This window comes from Cetorhinus maximus, chromosome 18 (genome assembly GCF_964194155.1).
Source record: "Cetorhinus maximus chromosome 18, sCetMax3.hap1.1, whole genome shotgun sequence".
Taxonomy (NCBI): Eukaryota; Metazoa; Chordata; class Chondrichthyes; order Lamniformes; family Cetorhinidae; genus Cetorhinus; species Cetorhinus maximus.
Window position 1 is genome coordinate 72708983 of NC_135896.1, and position 20518 is coordinate 72729500.

At 43.3% G+C, this 20518-nt stretch overlaps 1 protein-coding gene across 2 annotated transcripts in view; it reads left to right on the top strand.

The window, feature by feature from the left end:
• Positions 1-20518, top strand: part of LOC144693243 (BRD4-interacting chromatin-remodeling complex-associated protein-like) — a 120914-nt gene that overhangs the window by 30439 nt on the left and 69957 nt on the right. For both annotated transcript variants that reach the window (XM_078562906.1, XM_078562907.1), the window contains 4 exons: positions 820-865; positions 2827-2869; positions 5497-7536; positions 9801-10067. In XM_078562906.1, coding sequence (XP_078419032.1) covers positions 825-865; positions 2827-2869; positions 5497-7536; positions 9801-10067 — 2391 coding nt within the window. In that variant the 5' untranslated portion in view covers positions 820-824. The remainder of the gene's footprint in view (positions 1-819; positions 866-2826; positions 2870-5496; positions 7537-9800; positions 10068-20518) is intronic.

Genomic DNA, 20518 nt, shown 5'->3' on the forward strand with positions numbered 1-20518 from the left:
TCAGCCCATTGTGCCTGTGCTGGCTCTTTGAAAATGCTAACAGTAAAGACCTGCTCCCCTGATCTTCCCCCATAACCCTGCAAATTTTTTGCCATCAAGTATTTTTTCCAATTCTTTTTTGAAAGTTGTATTGAATCTGCTTCCACTATTCTTTCATGTAACGCATTCCAGATCACAGCAGTTCACTTCATTTATATACTATATTCACGCTTTACATCAGGGTAACTGGAGCCGAGAGAGAGATAACTGGATTTCACTCCTTCCTCATGCAAGAACACTGCTAGACCCCTATGTCTAACCTGCCTGAAATTTATAACTCAGCACATGATAGTGTGCAGTGCACTGAACTGGTTTCAATCAGCTTAGGGAGGGAAATTTTCCAGAGTATTGTTTTCCCTTACTGCCCTGAGTTTTTCTCTGTTTTTTGCTACTCCCAGGAGATAATATGGTTGTGAAGAAGGGATGGGGAGAGGGCCAGGGGAAGGTAGAAGTGCCCAGTTATGATGCTCCGGCCACCTTGAGTGTGGGGCAGGCTTGATGGAACAGCTGGTCTTTTCCTGCCTATTTTTTGTTTGAGTGTTTGTAAGTGTCTCCCCTACTGTGCAGTTCCAACTTTACAACATCTCGCTGCATTCTCCGGTTTCCATGGCCATCACATTGACAAGTTATTTTTTTAAATAGATGTATATCTATCCAAAATACATAGGTTTAATAAAGAAATTTCTATAAATGGAGAGTAATCCCACAAGTGTGTGATTAAATGTTGGTGGAGGATGTGAACAGTTATTCCTTTCATGAATTAAATGCCCTTTTCCACAGTTGTCATGGATGATGAAGATGGCAGGTGTTTGCTGGATGTTATTTGGTAAGTTTGTCTTATTATTAAACATGTTTTATCAAAAGGATAAACCCAAGTATCTGTTTACATCAATGTGTTTTTGGAGTGATTTTGGTCAGGTGATTTAATCAAATAGCTAGAAGTACATTTCAAACTTTGTATTCCCAATCTCAATCCTTGGTGTTTGCCAATTATAAAGAAAAACTTCAATACCATTAATTAATTTAGTTTATTAAATCGGCAGCTGGAATTGGAAAAAAATCTAAATTCATACTCGCAGCAAATGAATGGATGCAGTTAAAGCAGCAGCAATAAAATAGGCACAAAGGACATTGGAACAGGAGCAGGCCATTCAACCCCTCGAGCCTGTTCAGCCATTCATTTAGATCGTGGTGATCTGTACTTCAATCCAGAGCTGCTCACAGTACTCTAGCAGTGGTCTAACCAGGGCTTTGTATAGCTGAAGCATGACCTCTACTATAGTCCTCTAGGTATAAAGCCTAGTGTTCCTTAGCCTTTTATTTTCATTATTTTTTGATGGATCTGTGTATTTGGACCCCAAGTCTCTCTGGACAATTGAGAAAGTAACCTGTTCTATCCTTTTGAGGTTTAAAGTGAATGATCTCACATTTGCCTAAATTGAAATCTATTTGCCACAGCTTTTCGCATTCATTAAATCTATCATTACGTCTTTGTAATTTTACACTTCCATCTACATGGCTCACAATGCTTCCCAGCCTGTTGTCATTAGCAAATTTGCATGTGTGGCTTTCTAAACCAACATTTAAGTCGCTAATAAAGACAGTGAATAGTTAAGGCCACAACATAGACCCTCTTGGGACACCATGAGGGGCATCCTGCCCATTAGAGTACCCGCTCAATTTTTTAACCAGGTCAATAATTTGCCTTCAGTTTCTTGGGCTTTTTTTTGGTTAACAGCATCCTATGAGGGACTTCATCAAATGTTTTCTGGAAGTCTATAGAATAAAAATACAAAGACAGTCTCCTGTTCACCACATTAGGTGCCCTTTTACAATATTCAATCAGGTTCATCAGACATGGCCTATCCTTTACAAATGCTAGCCCAGCTCCAATCTCTAAGCTTATGCTCCCTTGCTCTGGACTCTCCCATTAGATGAAAAATTAGATTTCTTTGTATCTACCCAATTAAACCCTCTTTATCATCTTAAACACCTCAATTGGGTCACCCCAATTTACCCCTTCTAAACCAGAGGGAATGCAAGCCAACCCTCTCTTCGTGATTTAACCTTTTAGATGTCTGCATCATCCTGGTGAATCTGTGCTACATCCTCTCTAAGGCCAATATATCCTTCCAGAGGTGCAGTGCTAAGATCTGAATGCAGTTACCCCAGATGGGGTCTAATCAATGCTCTGTACGACTGAAGTATCACTTCCTTTCCATTGCATTTCAGCCGCCTTGGGATAAAGAAGACCAACATTCAAATAACATTTTGATTATGTTTTGTAGCTGTACCTAAATTGATACATTGAGTGACTAAATTACCAGGGGACTTGAGTATTGCTGAAAAAAGACATGCTGTTGAAGCTTTTCATCTTGTACTTATCAGGACAGACAAGAATACCAAAATTTCAAAGGGAGGAACAATTTATACTGCATGAGTGATATTTGCAGGCAAAAGAAACATTTCTGAGGGATTGTGCCTTTTTTGAATTAAACAGAGGCATGTGGGACAATAGTTTTCTGGTACGTTCTCCATGGCAATGCCACAATTAAGTTTATTTACCAATTAATCAGCACACTTTTTTCATGCAGTATAAATTGTTGCTTCCTTTGAAATTTGGCATTCTTGTGTCTCTGTCCTGATGAGTGCAAGGCGAAAAGGTTGGACAGTATGTCTCTTTTTTTTCAGCAATACTCAAATTTTTTACTACCCCAGCATATTTCATGATAAGCTTCCTTCAGTAAAACCACAGCATTTAACATTATCTTCTGTTCTATGCTGCAGTGACCCTCAAGCCCTGAATGACTTTCTGCATGGAAGTGACAAGGTTAGTACATGCCCATCCGTTACTTCTTTTGAAATATTCTTCATTAATAATAAACTTGAAGATTTACTGGAATAGTACCAGGGATGAAGAACTTCAGTTATGTGGAGAGAATGCAGAAACTGGGTTTTTTTTAATTCGTTGCTTGGATGTGAGCATCACTGGTTAGGCCAGCATTTATTGTCCATCCTTAATTGCACTTGAGAAGGTGTTAGTGAGCTTTTTTCTTGAATTGCTGCAGTCCATGTGTTGCAGATACACCCACAGTGCTTTTAGGGAGGGAGTTCCAGGATTTTGATCCAACGTCAGTGAAGGAACGGCGATATATTTCCAAGTCAGGATGGTGAGTGACTTGGAGGGGAACTTGCAGGTGGTGGTGTTCCCATCTATCTGCTGCTCTTGTTTATCTAAATGCAGGAGGTTGCGGGCTTGGAAGGTGTTGTCAAAGGAGCCTTGGTGAGCAGTGCAGCTTGTAGCTGGTACACACTGCTGCTACCATGTGCCAGTGGTGAAGGGTTTTGAAGATGGTGGATGCAATGCCGATCAAGCAGGCTTCTTTACCTTGGGTGGTGCCGAGCTTCTTGAGTTTTGCTGAAGTTGCACTCATCCAGGCAACAGAGAGTATTCCATCACACTCCTGACTTAGAACCATAGAAAGTTACTGTGCAGAAAGAGGCCATTCAGCCCATTGTGTCTGTGCTGGCCAAAAAAGAGAAAAAAGAAACTAGCCACTCTTTTTAATCCCATTTTCCAGCACCTGGTCTGTAGCCTTGTAGGTTACAGCACTTCAGATGCAGATCCAGGTACCTTTTTAAATGAGTTGAGCGCTTCAACCTCAACCGCCAACTTAGGCAGTGAATTCCAGGTGCCATCACCCTCTGGGTGAAAAGGTTTTTCCTCATGTCGCCTCTAATCCTTCTACCAATCACCTTAAATCCATGCCCCCTGGTAATTTACCCCTCAGCTAGGGGAAACAAGTCTTTCCTGTCTACCCTATCTAGGCCCCCTCATAATTTTGTACACCTAAATTAGGTCACCTCTTAGCCTGCTTTGTTCTAAGGAAAACAACCCTAGACTATCCAAACTTTGTTCATAGTTGCAATTTTCAAGCCCTGGCAAAATTCTTGTAGATCTCCTCTCCGGAGCGATTATGTCCTTCCTGTAAAGTGGTGACCAGAACTGTACACATAATTCCAGCTTTGGACTAACCAGCATTTTATGCAGTTCCATCATTACATCCCTGCTTTTGTATTTAATACCTCGCATAATAAAGGAAAGCATTCCATATACTTTCTTGACCACATTGTCCACCTGTCCTGCCACCTTCAGGGACCTGTGGACATGCACTCCAAGGTCTCTCACTTCCTCAACCCCTCTCAGTATCCTCCTGTTTATTGAGTAATCCCTTGCTTTGTTTGCCCTCCCCAAATGCATTACCTCACATTTTTTGGGATTGAATTGCATTTGCCACTTCTCTGCCCACTCAACCAAACCATGAATGGTGGACAGGCTTTGGGAATTTAACTGTATATAAAAATATATACTGTAGCAGTCTGTGCCCATATGCAGCAAGACCTGGACAACATTCAGGCTTGTGCTGATATGTGGTGCGAATGTTACTTGCCACTTAAGTGCCAGTTATTGACCATGCCTAACAAGAGAAAATGTAACCATTTCCCTTGACTTTCAATGGAATTACCATCTGGTAGTTTCATAATCATTATTAATGAGTCTAGCATTTTATTCCAGATTTGTTAGTTAAAGAAATCTACAGTACCCCAGCTGCCGCGGTGGGATTTGTTCTCCTAACTCCAGAACATTAGTCCGTGCCTCTGGATTGCAAGTCCAGTAACAGTACCACTGTGTTACTGTATTGCAGAGAAGATTAAGGGGAGTGTTTTTAGAAGTTCAGAATGTGAAGGGTTTTGATAGAATGAATAAGGAGAAATTGTTTCCACTGGCAAGAGGATTGGTAACCAGATTACTCACATTTAGGATTATTGGCAAAGTAACGAGAGGAGTTGTTATGATCACAAATGCATTGCCTGCAAGGGCGGTGGAAGCAGATGCAATAATAACTTTCACAAGGCAGTTGAAGGATAGGTTTACATAGCAACAAGGAAAGAGCGGGGGCGATAGTTCTAATTAGTGACTCTACCAAAGTGTTGGCATAGGGACCTGGGATTGACTGACTCCTTGTCCACAGTGTGATTCCATTATTTGTTTTTCTCTTTGTAACGTCGTACAGGAGTTATGACTAGTTGTGGATCTGAAAGTCCATTAATTTTAGTTTTGTTCTAAACTTGCCAGTTTTAGGCAGCCTGATGACACAGCCGATTAGGGGCTAATGCGGAGATGCTTTTTGTCTAAGAGGGAGGGGGAATCAGAAAAGGGAGCGTGGGCCACGAATTAAATTGACAGCAAGTGGAAGCCAGTCACTGATCCTTTTTTGTGTTTGTGATGAAAATTCATTCAGCAACAAATCAGAAAATGTTGACTTTTTGTTCTGTTTTATTTTAGGATCCCCTGTTAGTGTTTTGCTACCCCTTTTCTTCCTTTTGATTGACCTGTCCCCTCCCAAACTACTCTCGATATCTGTATAAGTAGTAAAATGTTTCTCTTGGTTTCAGGGCCAGCTAGCATCGGCCAGTGAAGGAATCAACAGCCAGGTGCCCTCATCCACCAGCTGTGTTGACATCTCCTTCCTTGAAGATGACATCCTTGGGTCACCAGGTAGTTCTGGCATTCAGCAGAATGCAGAGGAGCCCTGCGATATCTTGCAGCAGAGTTTGCAGGAGGCCAACATCACGCAGCAGACGTTGCAAGAGGAAGCTGACCTGGCAGCCAGCGTGCTACAGATACAACCCTACTCCCACCCACACCCTGCAAGCCAACCTGCCGAGGGCAACCCCCAGCTCCTGGGGACCGTTGGCACAGACTTCAGTGGGTTATCCCAGCAACAGCAAACTGCCATAATCACACAACAGCCTCTGCTTCAACAACCAGTGAATACTCAGTTTGTCAATAAAACCATTAGCGTGCAACGCTTGATTCAGCAAGTTGGATTGAACAGTGTTGCAATACAACCGATAGCCAGCATTCAGACCAATGGCAGCCCCAGAGCCTGTGGCATTGGACAGATTCAGATGGTTGACCAGCATGGTGGTCAAGCTACCGTAATGCCTGTTGGTCACCACCATCAGCAAGGATTATTCGCTAAACCTGGCCTGACATCCCAGATGTCTGCCCTTCCTTCAGAGAATTACCTTTCTGCCTCGCCTTCAGAGTGTCAGGTGACCCTAAGCTCATCAATTTCTTCACAGTTCCAAAAGACTGTCACAAGCGCCAATCTAAATGGAAATTCGCTATTTGCCAATGCAAATCTCGCACAATCAACACAACAGGTTGTTGCTAGGCCAACGATCAGTAACCAGGTGGTTCACACCCCAGTATTGACCCAAATTATTCAGAGGACTCCGACTCCAATTCAGCCAAAGCACCGTGTGAATATCCAACCCAAACTCGTCCAGATAAGTCCAAAGCCTTCATTCAACCCAAACTCTTCTGCTCTTCAGACAGCATTAAAAATTCAAACAGAAACCACTCTGCAGCAACAGAAAACTCAACAGAACTTGACTTTTGTAGCAGGAGCCTCAGGTCAGAATGTCCTGCTATCAACGCAAGGCCCAGCAGTTGCTCAGACTATTGCTGCCAATCTGATCAAACAACAACCCCAACAAGTGCAGTCCAACGTGGGCAAACCAGTCAGTGTTCAAGTTGTAAACCAGGGGAGTAGTATAGTAATCCAGCCTCAATCAGTACCTCAGGCTGTGATCCCAGGTCAAAGCCAGTTTATTTTACCAGGGCAACTGGCCAACGCAGCAGCAGGCAGTATTCCCCAGCAACTTCCTGCAATTCAACCTGGAACTGTCTTGACCGGCCAAAGTGCAGCAACATCGAATCTCCCTGGACAGCCAGCCACCAATCATGTTATGGGGCGTCAGGCATCTTCTAGTCAACTAGTCAGCAGCCAGTCCTTATCTGCACAGATCCTGACCGCTCAGCATGTGGCGGGACAGTTGATTACCAGCCAGGCTAACTTTGGCCAGGTTTTTGCAGCGTCAAACACACAGCTGACGGTCGGCCAAGGAACAGCGCATATATTATCTGGACCTCTGCAACTACGGCCCAGCCAGCTGGCTCCATCTACACTATTTCAGATGCCCACCCAGCTAGGTGCTGGCTTTTCTTCACAGTCACACCCGTCTGGTCAACGCATGGTAGTACAGCCTGGCCCAACTGTCGTACAGGGTGTCTCATTGCCAAATCAGATAACTGTGCTCAACAACACTGGCCCTTTAGGACCATCTATGAATGTTCAGCAGGTGAGCACCAATGCCCCCAAGAGCAATATTGTGAAGTCACAGACTTCCACTGATGCTGAGATAACATCAGCTCTTGGACTACAGCAGACAGACGCTTCACCCCAGTGTCATCGACGTACTCAGGCCCAATCTCAGACCCAAGTGGTGGAAATTCAGCAGTCTACTCCGCTATCAGCTGCAATCTCACAACCAAACAGCACCTTAGCTGAAAACACTGACAAATCCATCAACCAGCAAGGCATGGGATCAGCACTCAATGCCGACCAGCTTTTGCTTTTCCAACAGGTCAGTACCTTGACATTGTAACAGATACATTGATACACTCCTGGTCAAGTTTATGCTCATGTAGCTAAGACATGCTATAGGAATGCAATATTTTCCCATCTTCAGCCAGTGGTCTAACTAATTGGGAATCCAGATATGGCCAATTGCATTTCTGATTAAAAATTTCTAAAAAAATAGACACTAAATCCTCACCCAAAATACTGGGGGTCCATTGAAATTTTGAAGAATTTGTTAGGTAACAGGATCAAAGATGGGGTAGTGAAGTTGAGAGTCATGACATAATTAAATGGTGTAACAGGCTGGAGGGGCTGAATGGCCTCCTGGTTCTGGACTACGTTTACAAGTATGGTATCAGAACTGAGACGATACACCTATCATGAAGGATCAAAGATCAAAGAAAAGTGCTCTTTTCTCTAGAAAATAGATGGTCCATGGGTGATTTGATAGAGGTCTTTAAAATTATGAAGGGATTTGATAGCGTAGACAGAGAAGATGCTTCCATTTGTGGGGGAGACCAGAGCAGGAAGATGTAAATATAAGATGTTCGCTAATAAATCCAATAGGGACTTCAGAAGATGCCTCTTCACCCAAAGTGGTGATAATGTGGAATTTGCTACCACATGGAATGGTTGAGTTGAGTAGCATAGGTGAATTTAAGGGGGAGTTGGATAAGCACATGAGGGAGAAAGGAATAGAGAGGTATGTTGATGCCGTTAGATACGGAGGGATGGGTGGAGGCTCATGAGCATAAACAACAGCATGGACAATTTGGGCAGAATATCCTGTTTCTGTGTAGTAAATTCTATGCAGAGATCAAGACCATTTGATCCACTACCTCCTTCCCTTCCTTAGCCCACTGGGATAAACTTCCTTCAAAGTTCTCTCCTGTCCTAGCCCTGAATTTTCAGCTTTTGCTAGGTTCTCTCCTATTTCCCTATATAACCTCTCCGAACACAGTTTGTTCATGAGAGCCACCATGTTAGTTAATATTATTAATTATTTTCTCACCTCAGGTACTGCCCCCCATGTCACCTCTGTAATCTCCCCCAGCCTTACAGCCCCCGGAGATTGCTGTGCTCTGCCAGTTCTGGACTCTTGAGCATTCCTGATTTTCAGTCACTCCACCATTGGAGGCTGTGCTTTCAGCTGCCTGGGGTCTAAGCTCTGGAATTTCCTCCTTAAATCTCTATCTTCCTACTCCTTTAAGGTTTGACCAAGCTTTGATTTTCTGACTTAATATCTCCTTGTGTGGCTGGATGTCAATTTTTTATTTGATAGTGTTTGTAAAGCACCTTGGAATGCTTTGCCACATTAATGACACTAAATAAATGCAAGTTGTTGTAATGTGGGAAGTACATTTACTAGCTGAACCATTAGTACGCTTAAATCTGTATCACTGATAAAGATGTTTCTATTAAATCTACGACAGCCTTTTTAAAAATTCTTTCATTGGGTGAGTGTGTTTCAGCGAGCCCCCAGCGTTTATTGCCCATTCCTAATTGGCCTTGAGAAGGTAAGGAGTTTCAGGATTTTGATCCAGTGACAGAGAAGGAACAATGATATATTCCTGTTAGGATGTTGTGTAGCTTGGAAGGGAACTTGCAAATAGCATTTTCATGCATCTGCTGCCCTTGCTTTTCTAGAGGTAGAGGTCGTGGGTTTGGAAGGTGCTGTCGAAGGAGCCTTGGCAAGTTGCTGTAGTGCATCTTGTAGACGCTACACATTGCTGCCACTGTTTGTCGGTAGTGGAGGGAGTGAATGTTGAAGGTGGTGGCTGGTGTGCTGATCAAGTGGGCTCCTTTGTCCTGGAATGTGTCAAGCTTCTTGAGTGTTGTTGGAGCTGCACTCATCCAGGCAAGTGGAGAGTATTCCATCACACTCCCGACTTGTGCTTGTAGATTGCTGGACAAGCTTTGGGGAGTCAGGAGGTGAGTTCCTTGCCGCAGAATTCCAGCCTCTGACCAACTCATGTAGCCGCCGTATTTATTTGGCTGGTCCAGTTAAGTTTCTGGTCAATGGTAACCCCCTAGGAGCTTGATGGTGGAAGATTCAGCGGTGGTAATGCCGTTGAATGTCAAGAGGAGATGGTTAGGTTCTCTCTGGTTAGACATGGTCACTATCTGGCACTTGTGTGGCATGAATGTTATTGCCACTTATCAGCCCAAGCATGAATATTGCCCAGGTCTTGCTGCATTTGGACATGGATTGCTTCAGTATATATTTTTATGTACAGTTAATTTTTTTAAAAACCTTTTCAATTACAGAAAGAGCAAAAGCAACAACTCCTTTACCAGCAGGCCCTGAAGCTCCAACAGGAGAAAGGCCTCTCGCTGACCTCTTCCAATGGCTTGGCAACATCGCTCACTGCCAACAGCGTCCCAACATCTGTTATTGTCAGCAGTGGGATTGGATCTGCAGTACAAACCAGCAGCATCCTCATGCCAGCAAGCACTGTTCTAATGGAGCCCAAAAACCAAACAGTCTTACCTCAGAGTCAGCCCAGCCACTTTCTGCCAGCTTTGGCAAGCCAGGTATGAATTGATTCCTAGTCGCAGCAGCTTTAATTTTGCAATTACATGTTCATTTCCTTTGTCCTGAAACCAAACCAGGAATAATAAATGTGGTGTCAAGGTTGTGATTTTCTGCCTAAAATTATTCATTTATTGAAGCTCAATTTACCCTATGTCAGTACATTATTGCTATACTCCTTCAAAGCAATAACAACTTATTTATATAGCATCTTTAACATTGTAAAATATCCTAAGGCACATCACAGGACCATAATCAGACAATAATTTGACATCACACCACGTAAAGTGACCAAAAAATGGTCAAAGAGGTAGGTTTTAAGGAGTGGCTCAAAGGAGGGAAAGAGCTAGGGAGGCGTAGAGGTTTATAAAATCATAGAATTCATGGAAATTTACAGCATGAAAGGAGGCTATTCGTCAGCTCGCATGGACATGATGGACCAAGTAGCCATCCAGCCCGGTCCCACTTTCCAGCTCTTGGACTGTAGCCTTGTAGGTTATGGGAATTCAAGTGCATATTGAAGGATTTTTTAAATGTTGAGGGTTCCTACCTCTACCACCCTTTCAGACAGGGTATGTTCCAAATCTCCACCAACCTCCTGAATGAAAAATTTTCCCCTTGAATCCCCTCTTACCCAAAACTTGTGCTCCTGGCTTTGGATCCCCCAACCAAGGAGAAAAATCTCTTCCTCTGCACTCTACATAGAACCCTCATATTTGATATTCTTCAATTCGGTTTCCCTTCAGCATCCTCCGTTCCAAAAAACAAACCTAGTCTATCCAATCTTTCCTCATAACTAAAATTTTCCAGTGCAGGCAACATCCTCATAAATCTCTTCTGTATCCTCTATAGTGCATTCATATCTTTTCTATCGTGGGGTGACCAGAACTTCATGCAGTACTGCTGCTGTTGCCTAACTAGTATTTTATACAGTTCAAGCGTAACTTCCTAGCTCTTACATTCTATGCTTCAGCCTTTTGGCTGCCTTATCTCCCTGTTCAGCCACCTTCAAGGATCTTTGGACATGGACTCCAAGGTCCCTCTGTTCCTCTACACATTTCAGTATCTTGCTATTTATTGTTATTGTTAGCCTTCCCCAAATACATTACGTCACACTTCTTCAGATTAAATTCTTATTTGCCACTGTTCTGCCCACATTGATATCTTCCTGCAGGCTACAGCTTTCTTCATTATTGATCTCAAGATCAATTTTTGTATCACCTGCAAACTTCTTAATTATAGCCCCTACACTGAAGTCCAAATCACTGATACGTACCATCCCTTGCTTTAAGGGGCCTATTACTGAGCCCTGCAGAAACCGCCGGAAACAGCCTTCCGATCACCTATTGACCATTATTGTTTGCTTCCTGCCTCTGGGCCAATTTTGGATCCAACTTGGCACTTTGCACACTGGTCATGAAAGTAAAAGCCTCACGGCAATGTGGGACCTTATCAAAAGCATTGCTGAAATCCATTTGGACTACATTAAATATACTACCCCCATCAACCCTCCTTGCTACCGCCTCAAAAAATTCAATCACAATAGTCAGACGTTCCCCTAACAAATCTGTGTTTTATTAATCCATGTCTTTGTAAATGAAGAGTTATCAATCCATGTCTTTATAAATGAAGAGTTATCAATCCATGTCTTTATAAATGAAGAGTTATCAATCCATGTCTTTATAAATGAAGAGTTACCAATCCATGTCTTTATAAATGAAGAGTTATTAGTCCATGTCTTTATAAATGAAGAGTTAACCTGTCCGTCAGAATTTTCTCCAACAATTTTCCAAAAATTACAGGCTGACTGACCTGTAATTACTTGGTTTATCTCTTTCTCCCTTTTCAAATGATAGTACACAGTGTTACCTGTCCTCCAGTTCCATGGCACCACACTTGTAGCAGAGAGGATTGGAAAATGATGGTCAGCGCCTCCGCTATTTCTTCTCTTGTTTCCCTTAACAGCATTTCATCTGGGCCTGGGGATTTATCCACATTCTAAGATATTAAATACTTCTCTCTCATTATGTTAATTTCATCAAATAAACCACACTCCTCCTCCCTGATTGCAATGTCTGTATTGCCTCTCTCTTCTGTGAAAACAGATGCAAAGTATTCATTAGGAACCATACCAACATCCTCTGTTTCCACACACAGGTCCCCTAATGGTTCCGAATAGGCATTACTCTTTCTTTCATTATCCATTTGCTCTTTATATATTTATGAAAAAATCTTTAGGTTTTCCTTGATTTTACTTGCCAATACTTTTGTTCCATGCCCCCTCTCTGCTTTCCTATTTCCTTTTTAATTTCACTGCCACACTTTATATACTCTAGATTTTCTGCAGTATTGAACCCTCAGTATATGTCATAAGCTTTCTTTTTTTTAATATTATCCTGCCCTTTAATAGCTTGGCATTCAGGTGGCTCTTAATTTGCTGGTTCCACACTTTTTCTTTTAAGGGATTATCACCGAATCACAGTGTGATCAGCCCGTCAAGTCTGCATCGACACGTTAGAAGCACCTGATCCCACTTACAGCACTTGGCCCATAGCCTTGAATGTTATGATGTGCCAAGTGCTCATCCAGGTACTTTTTAAAGGATGTGAGGCAACCCAACTCCACCACCCTCCTAGGCAGTGCATTCCAGACCGTCACCACCCTCTGGGTAAAAAAAGTTTTTCCTCACATCCCCCTGAAACCTCCTGCCCCTCACCTTGAACTTGTGTCACCTTGTGACTGACCCTTCAACTAAGGGGAACAGCTACTCCCTATCCACCCTGTCCATGCCCCTCATAATCTTGTACACCTCGATCAGGTCGCCCCTCAGTCTTCTCTGCTCCAACAAAAGCATCCCAAGTCTATCCAACCTCTCTTCATAACTTAAATGTTTCATCCCAGGCAACATCCTGGTGAATCTCCTCTGCACCCCCTCCAGTGCAATCACATCCTTCCTATAATGTGGCGAGCAGAATTGCACACAGTACTCCAGCTGTGGCCTCACTAAGGTTCTATACAACTCCAGCATGACCTCTCTACTTTTGTAATCTATGCCTCAATTGATAAAGGCAAGTGTCCCATATGCCTTTTTCACCACCCCACTAACATGCCCCTCTGCCTTCAGAGATCTATGGACACACATGCCAAGGTCCCTTTGTTCCTCAGAACTTCCTAGTGCCATGCCGTTCATTGAATACTTCCTTGTCAAATTACTCCTTCCAAAGTGTATCACCTCACACTTTTCAGGGTTAAATTCCATCTGCCACTTATCTGCCCACTTGACCATCCCATCTATATCTTCCTGTAGCCCAAGACATTCAACCTCACTGTTAACCACCCAGCCAAACTTTGTGTCATCCGCAAACTTACTAATCATAGTCATCTATGCTGTTTATATGGGACACTGGCTTCCAGTCACTAAAGCATCCTTCTGTCAGCACCCTTTGTCTCCTATAACTAAGCCTACTTTGAATCCACCTCATCAAATTACCCTGTATCCCATTGCATTTGCCTTCTTTATAAGTCTCCCATGTGGGACCTTGTCAAAGGCTTTGCTGAAATCCATATAAACTACATCAACTGCACTGCCCTCATCTACACACCTGGTCACCTCCTCAAAAAATTCAATCAAATTTGTTAAGCATGACCTCCCTCTGACAAAGCCATGCTGACTATCCCTGATCAAACCTCGCCTCTCCAAGTGGAGATAGATTCTCTCCTTCAGAATTCTCTCCAATAGTTTCCCTACCACTGGCCTGTAGTTCCCTGGCTTATCTCTAAAACCCTTCTTAAATAGCGGAACCACATTATCTGTTCGCCAGTCCTCTGGCACCTCCCCTGCGGGCAGAGAGGAATTAAAAATTTGGGTCAGAGCCCCTGCGATCCCCTCCCTTGCCTCCCTCAGCAGTCTGGGACACAAATCATCCGGACCTGAAGATTTGTCCACTTTTAAGCCTGCCAACACCTCAGATACCTTGTCACTCCCTATATCAATTTGCTCAAGAACCTCACAGTCTCTCTCCCCGAGTTCGATACCTTCATCCTCATTCTCTTGGGTGAAGACAGATGTGAAGTATTCGTTCAACACTCTACTGATGTCCTCTGGCTTCACCCGTAGATTGCCCCCTTGGTCCCTAATGGGCCCTACTGTTTCCCTGGTTATACTTGTTTTGAACTCTCACTATCTCTTTGAATGTTGCCACTAATCTGGCACTGATTTACCTTCAAGTAGCTGTTTCCAGTTCACTTGAGCTAAATCATGGCTCAGTTTAGGGAAGTCCTGGAACTCCCTTCCTAACAGCACTGTGGCTGTACCTACTTCACATGGACTGCAGTGGTTCAAGAAGGCAGCTCACCACCACCTTCTCAAGGACAATTAGGGATGGGTAATAAATGCTCGCTCAGCCAGCATCACCCATGTCCCATCCAAGAAAAGCTGGAGGCATGACGGCCAGTGGTGGGGATGGCTAGATTTTTCACCAGGTCTGGAAGCATCTATTGAGCGGCAAACATTTCAGGTCGATGACATCTTGAAAAGTCACTGACCTCAAACTCTGTTTCTCTCCCCACTGATGCTGAGTATTTTCTGGTTTTATTTCAAATTTCCAGCAAGTGCAGTACTTTGTGTATTGATAGATTTTTGTTAGGTTTGGGTCTTAAAGGATATGGAACTGAGGCAGGTAAATAGAGTTCAGGTACAGGTCAGCCATGATCTAATTGAATGGCGAGTGTGTTCAAGGAGCTGAATGGCTTTCTGCTGTTAGTGTTCCTGATTGGGAGTATTGTATGATCTAACTTACAGTTATTTGCGGGACATAACTTCTCTGGTGAACTAGTAAATCCCTTGTCTTGTAAAGTTTTCCCACTCTTACTAGGAAGAACAGTGAATTTATGGATTTTCTGTTAAACTCAGGCTCCTTTATTGAAACTGCCTACCTCTAGAGAGATTGTCTGTCTCTGCCCCTGCCTCAGCTTGTCTAATAATGAAACCCTTGTCACCTCAGACTTGACTATTCCAATGCTCTTCACCATCTACTGTCTGTAAACCTCCTTATTCAAAACCTTGCTGCTCATACCTCAACATGCACCAAGTCATGTTCGCCTATCACCCTGCACTCACTGATCTACAATTGCTCCAAGTCACATTATTCTCACTTTCATCCCTGTTTATAAGTGCCCTCACCTCTCCATATCGCTGTGCCACTTCCTGTGCTATAACCGTGCTCCGCCTCTCCTCTCCTCACCGTACTCCACAAAAATATCCAGATCTTCTACCTCCAGCTTCTTGTCCATCCCCTCTTTGCGTCACCATTTGTGGCTGTGACTTCAGCTGCCTGGGCCCCACACTCTAGAATTCCCTCCCTAAACCTCTTCACTTCCCCCTCCTCCTACAAGACCATCCTTAAAACCCACATGTTGGACCAGGCTTTTGATGACTCCTACTAATATTTGACAATGCCTTTGGCTCAGTGCCCTTTTTTTCTCCTCATATCTCTGTGAAGCACCTTGAAATGTTTTTCTACCTTCAAGACACCATATAAATGTAGGTTGCTGTGGTTTGGTGGGAGCAAATTTCAGTTCCAGTATTCTTGCATCTTATGTTTGTTCTATTCTGGTCTATGTTGCTTATTTATGTTCAAATAACGAGGACATTTATGTCGAAATTACACACATGGCTGTTAACGGTGAAGACAAAAGCAAATTGTGATACATGTGTGCTCAAAAGAAATCCATTGCTTCTTTAAGTCTTCACATTTAAAGCATCTGAGATCCCTGGTCCAAGGATCTGTTAAAAATTTAAAAATAAGTTAATAAATGACTCTCGTGATGGGATCGAAAACCACATATCTAAGGCACAAAGATAAGCAGCATTGTAAGAAGTGTAGATGGAAGCATAAAATTACAAAGTTAAATTAAGTGAATGGCAAGTGAATTTCACTGTAGATTAATGTGAGGTCACCTACTTTGGACCTCAAAAAGGTACTTTCTAAACGGTTAAAAACTAGAAACACTGGAGATCCAAAGAGACATAGGAGTCCAGGTACATAGATCATTAATATATCATGATCAGGTACAGAAAATAATTAAACAGGCTAATGGAATGCTGGCCCTTATGTCTAGAAATTAGAATTCAAGGAGGTAGAAGTCATGATTCAGCTATGCAGAACCCCAGTTAGTCCACACCTTGAGTTCTGTGAGCAGTTTTGGGCACCACACCTTGGAAAGGATATAGTGGCCTTGAAGGGAGTCCACTATTAATTTACCAGAATGATACCTGGACTCCAAGGGTTAAGTTATGGGGAGGAATTACACAGACCAGGGATGCATTTCCTGGAGTTTGAAGGTTAAGGGGTGATTTACTCAAAAGTTTTCAAGATATTAAGGGGAACAGTGGGTAGATATAGAGAAACCATTTCTGCTGGTTGGGGAGTCTAGGACTGGGAGCAAATATTTAAAAATTAGAGCCAGACCCTTCAGAAGTGAAATTAGGAAACATCTTTTCACACAAAGGTTGGTAGAAGTTTGTAATTCTCTTCTGTAAATGGAAATCTGTTTTTAGTTTTAAATCTGATATTGTTGAGATTTTTGTTAACCACAGGAATTAAGGGATCTGGGGCAAAGGTAGGTATATGGAGTTAAGTTGCAGATCAGCCATGATGTCATCGACTAGCAGAACAGGATCAAGGGCCTAAATGGCCCACTCCCATTCCAATGCTCATAAGGGGATATCAATTATAGCGTAGGTCTAACCTAAGTTTAGAAATCCAGTGCAGCCTTCAAATTCATTTTAGTTACTTAGTATACAATCCACGTGCGCAGGAAATGTGTTATATATTGATCAGCATACAGCGGGTTGTGGGAACCCACCCGCCATATAGAATAAACCACTCTCTTGGCTGGTGTGAAGATGGCTACAACCATGGAAGGAGTGTTCACGTCACAATCTGTCTGTTAATCAGCCTGAACATCCTCCCAGTACTTCACACTGTTTTCCAAGGTAAGAGCATAAAGATATGATAGAACAATCTCAGGATTCAGATGTCCTGATCAGACCGTACAAGTACATCATTCCTTATTATAAGGCTTACTTTAGGAACCAACCTATCATTGAATATTGTTTTATATAGGATTGCAGTTTCAGAAGAACCCCAAATGTTGGCCCTGACTCAGACCTTTGTCAGGAGGTAGTGTGTTCAAGTCCCTCTTTAGAGATTAAAGCACTTAATCCAGGCTAACACTCCAGGACTGAGGGAGTGCTACAGTGTTGGTGATGCCGGCTTTCAGATAAGATGTTAAACTCGTCCTGTCTGCCCTCAAGTGGAAGTAAAAGATCCCACGGCACTATTTTGAAGGCGAGCAAAGCCCCCCGTGCCTGTGCCAATATATATTCCTCAACCAACATGCCAAAATTGCTGCAGCATTTTCTACAGTACAACGTTGACTGTAAAGTGGCTGTAAAATACTTTGGGATGTCCTGAGTTTATGAAAGGCATTATGGAAATACAGGTTCTTTCTAAGTAGGCCACTGTCTGGTAGGTAGTGGGTGGGAGAGAGATGGGAATGGGTAGACCCTCCCAATTTGCATTTGCTGTGAACCTGGCACAAAGTCCCTTGTCCTGCCATTTTAATGATCCAACCACACCATTCAACTAGAGTTGAGGCCTTGGATTTATAGCCCATTCAGCTTCTGCAGGACAATGCAGGGACTTGTGACGAAAGAAAGGGTTGGGTGGTAAAACCATCACAGGTTGCAGGAACCCCACACTCCAAATCCTCACATTGTTAAAAGGTACACAAAACAATACTGATGGTTAAATTGATTTTAATGTATACGAACTGCACCCTTTATTAAATGTTCATGTATGCAACCCATTCACAAACACGAAGGAAGCGGATCGGGAACTTTGCAGTTGACCCGGGCATCTTGTAGGCAGTCTCCCTTTGACCTCTTTTTTAATATATATTGCAACGCAAGTACATAGAGTTTCCTTTTTTTGTTTAATTCATCTTGTCACTGAAAGGTCAAGATATGTTCAGTGATTTCAAATGCTCCCTACCAGCGACAGAGGTGCGAGGAGTTTACTGCGTTACCTGGAGGAGTTTACTGAGTTACCTGAAGTCGAAGTGACACTTAATATGGTGCCTTTGAAATTGACTCGTACATGATTACAAGTGGTGAGCTTGTATTTTTTGATGTAAATGTGAATGCTGTAATATACACTGAGAAACAAAACAATGACACAGTGCTCACAATTGAGACTTACTTCATGTGAAACATGGAGCAGCAGGTTGTCATTTTCCTGTAAAGGAGATTTATTTCATCCTTTCCTTATTTCTGGGTGCTCCTGCTCTGCTTGGTGGCTGTACCCCTGTCGAAGCAACAAACCTGATATTCTGTTAGGTTTAAGAATCATACTTGGGTTTTTACTTCTCAGAACTTCATCTATTTTCACTTTACATTGTCTCACTCGGAGGGTTAAAATTTACTGCATCCAGAGGCGGATGGAAAACCACACACACACACCCCTCCACCCCACCCCACCCCACACCCCCCAGCAGGTGGGGGGGTGGCGGGACTGCGGTCCCTCATTTCAATATGCTAAGAGGCAACTAACTTTAACCCAGCATCTTGGCTTTCACACCCAAGCTGTGTGAAACTCGCCAGTGCCAACAAGACAAGAGTGCAGCAGTGATTGATGGGCTGTGTAAAACTGACCGGCTGGAAAGCCTTTTAAAGACTGAAACACCACAAATGCTGCTTTACCCAAGTGAAAGGTTTTTTTCCCTCCTAGGACTTGCTCTGAGCATATGCTTTTACTGCTTTACAGGTGATTTCCAACCTTCTGGGAGTCATTTCTGCTACCTTCTATTTTACTCACCTTGATCTGCACTGACTTGCTGTCAGCCTTCACTGCAGCATGGGAGCAGCTAATCCAGCTCTACCTTGGAGCTCTGCTGAGGAAAAGGAGGAACAGCAACACCTACACCAGCAGCAGCACCAGCTCCCTTCTGCTCAGCTGCATGCCACTCCACAAGAAAGAGCTCCAGCATAGGATACCCCCAGCATAGGATGGGCAAGCAGGGGATCAGCTTTCTCTAGATTGAATGATTACAGCAAAGAAGGAGGCCATTTGCTCATCATGTCTGTACCAGTTCTTTGGTTGCTTATCCAATACCACGATTGAGCCTGCCTCCTCGACACCCTTAGGCAGTGCATTCCAGATCCTAACCACTCTCTCCACGAAAAAGATTTTCCTCATGATGTTGATCACCTTAAATTGGCATCCTCTGGTTTTTGTACTCTTCTATCAAATTTTCTCTCAATCATCTCTTCTCTAAGGAGAACAGCCCCAGTTTCTCCAATCCATCCATGTAACTGAAGTCCCTTAGCCCTGGAACTATTCTCATGAATCTTTTCTGCACCCTCTCTAAAGACTTCACATCCTTCCTAAAGTGCAGTGACCAGAATTGGACACAGTACTCTAGTTGAAGCTGAACCAATATTTTATAAGCGTTCTTCATAATTTGCTTGTTTTTGTACTCCACGGCCCTATTTACAAAGCCTAGGATCCTGTATGTCTTTTTAACCATTTTCACAACCTGCCCTGCCACCTTCTATGATTTGTGCACGTGTATCCCTTAGCCCCTTCAGAATTGTGCCTACCTGCCTGGTGAAGCTACAACACAGGACTACATGCATGCTAAACAGTGGAAACAGCATGCTATAGACAGAGCTAAGTGATCCCACAACCAGCGGGTCAGATCTGAACTTTGCAGTCCTGCCACATCCAGTCCTGAATGGTGGTGGACAATTTAACTAACTGGAGGAGGAAGATCCACAAACATCCCCATCCTCAATGATGGGGGAGCCCAGCACATTAGTGCAAAGGACAAGGCTGAAGCATTTGCAACCACCTTCAGCCAGAAGCGCCAAGTGGATGGTCCATCTCTGCCTCCTCCTGAAGTCCCCAGCATCACAGATGGCAGGCTTCAGCCTTTTTGATATATGCATGTGATATCAGGAAATGACTGAAGACACTGAATACAGGAAAGGCAATGGGCCCTGACAACATTCCAGCTGTGCTATTGAAGACGTGCTCCAGAACTAGCTGTGCCCTTAGCCAAGTTGTTCCAGTACAGCTACAACATTGGCAATGACCCTACAATATGGAAAATTGCCCAGGTATGCCCTGTTCACAGAAAGCAGGACAAATTCTGACCAATTACCACCCCAACAGTCTACTCTCAATCATCAGCAAAATGGTAGAATGTTACCATCAACAGTGCTTTCAAGCAGCATTTACTCAGCAAAAACCTGCTCACTGATGCTCAGTTTGGGTTCCTTTAGGGCCACTCAGCACCTGACCTCATTGTTGACCCTTAGTTGAAGGGTCAGTCATGAGGGGACATAAGTTCAAGGTGAGGGGTAGGAGGTTTCAGGGGGATGTGAGGA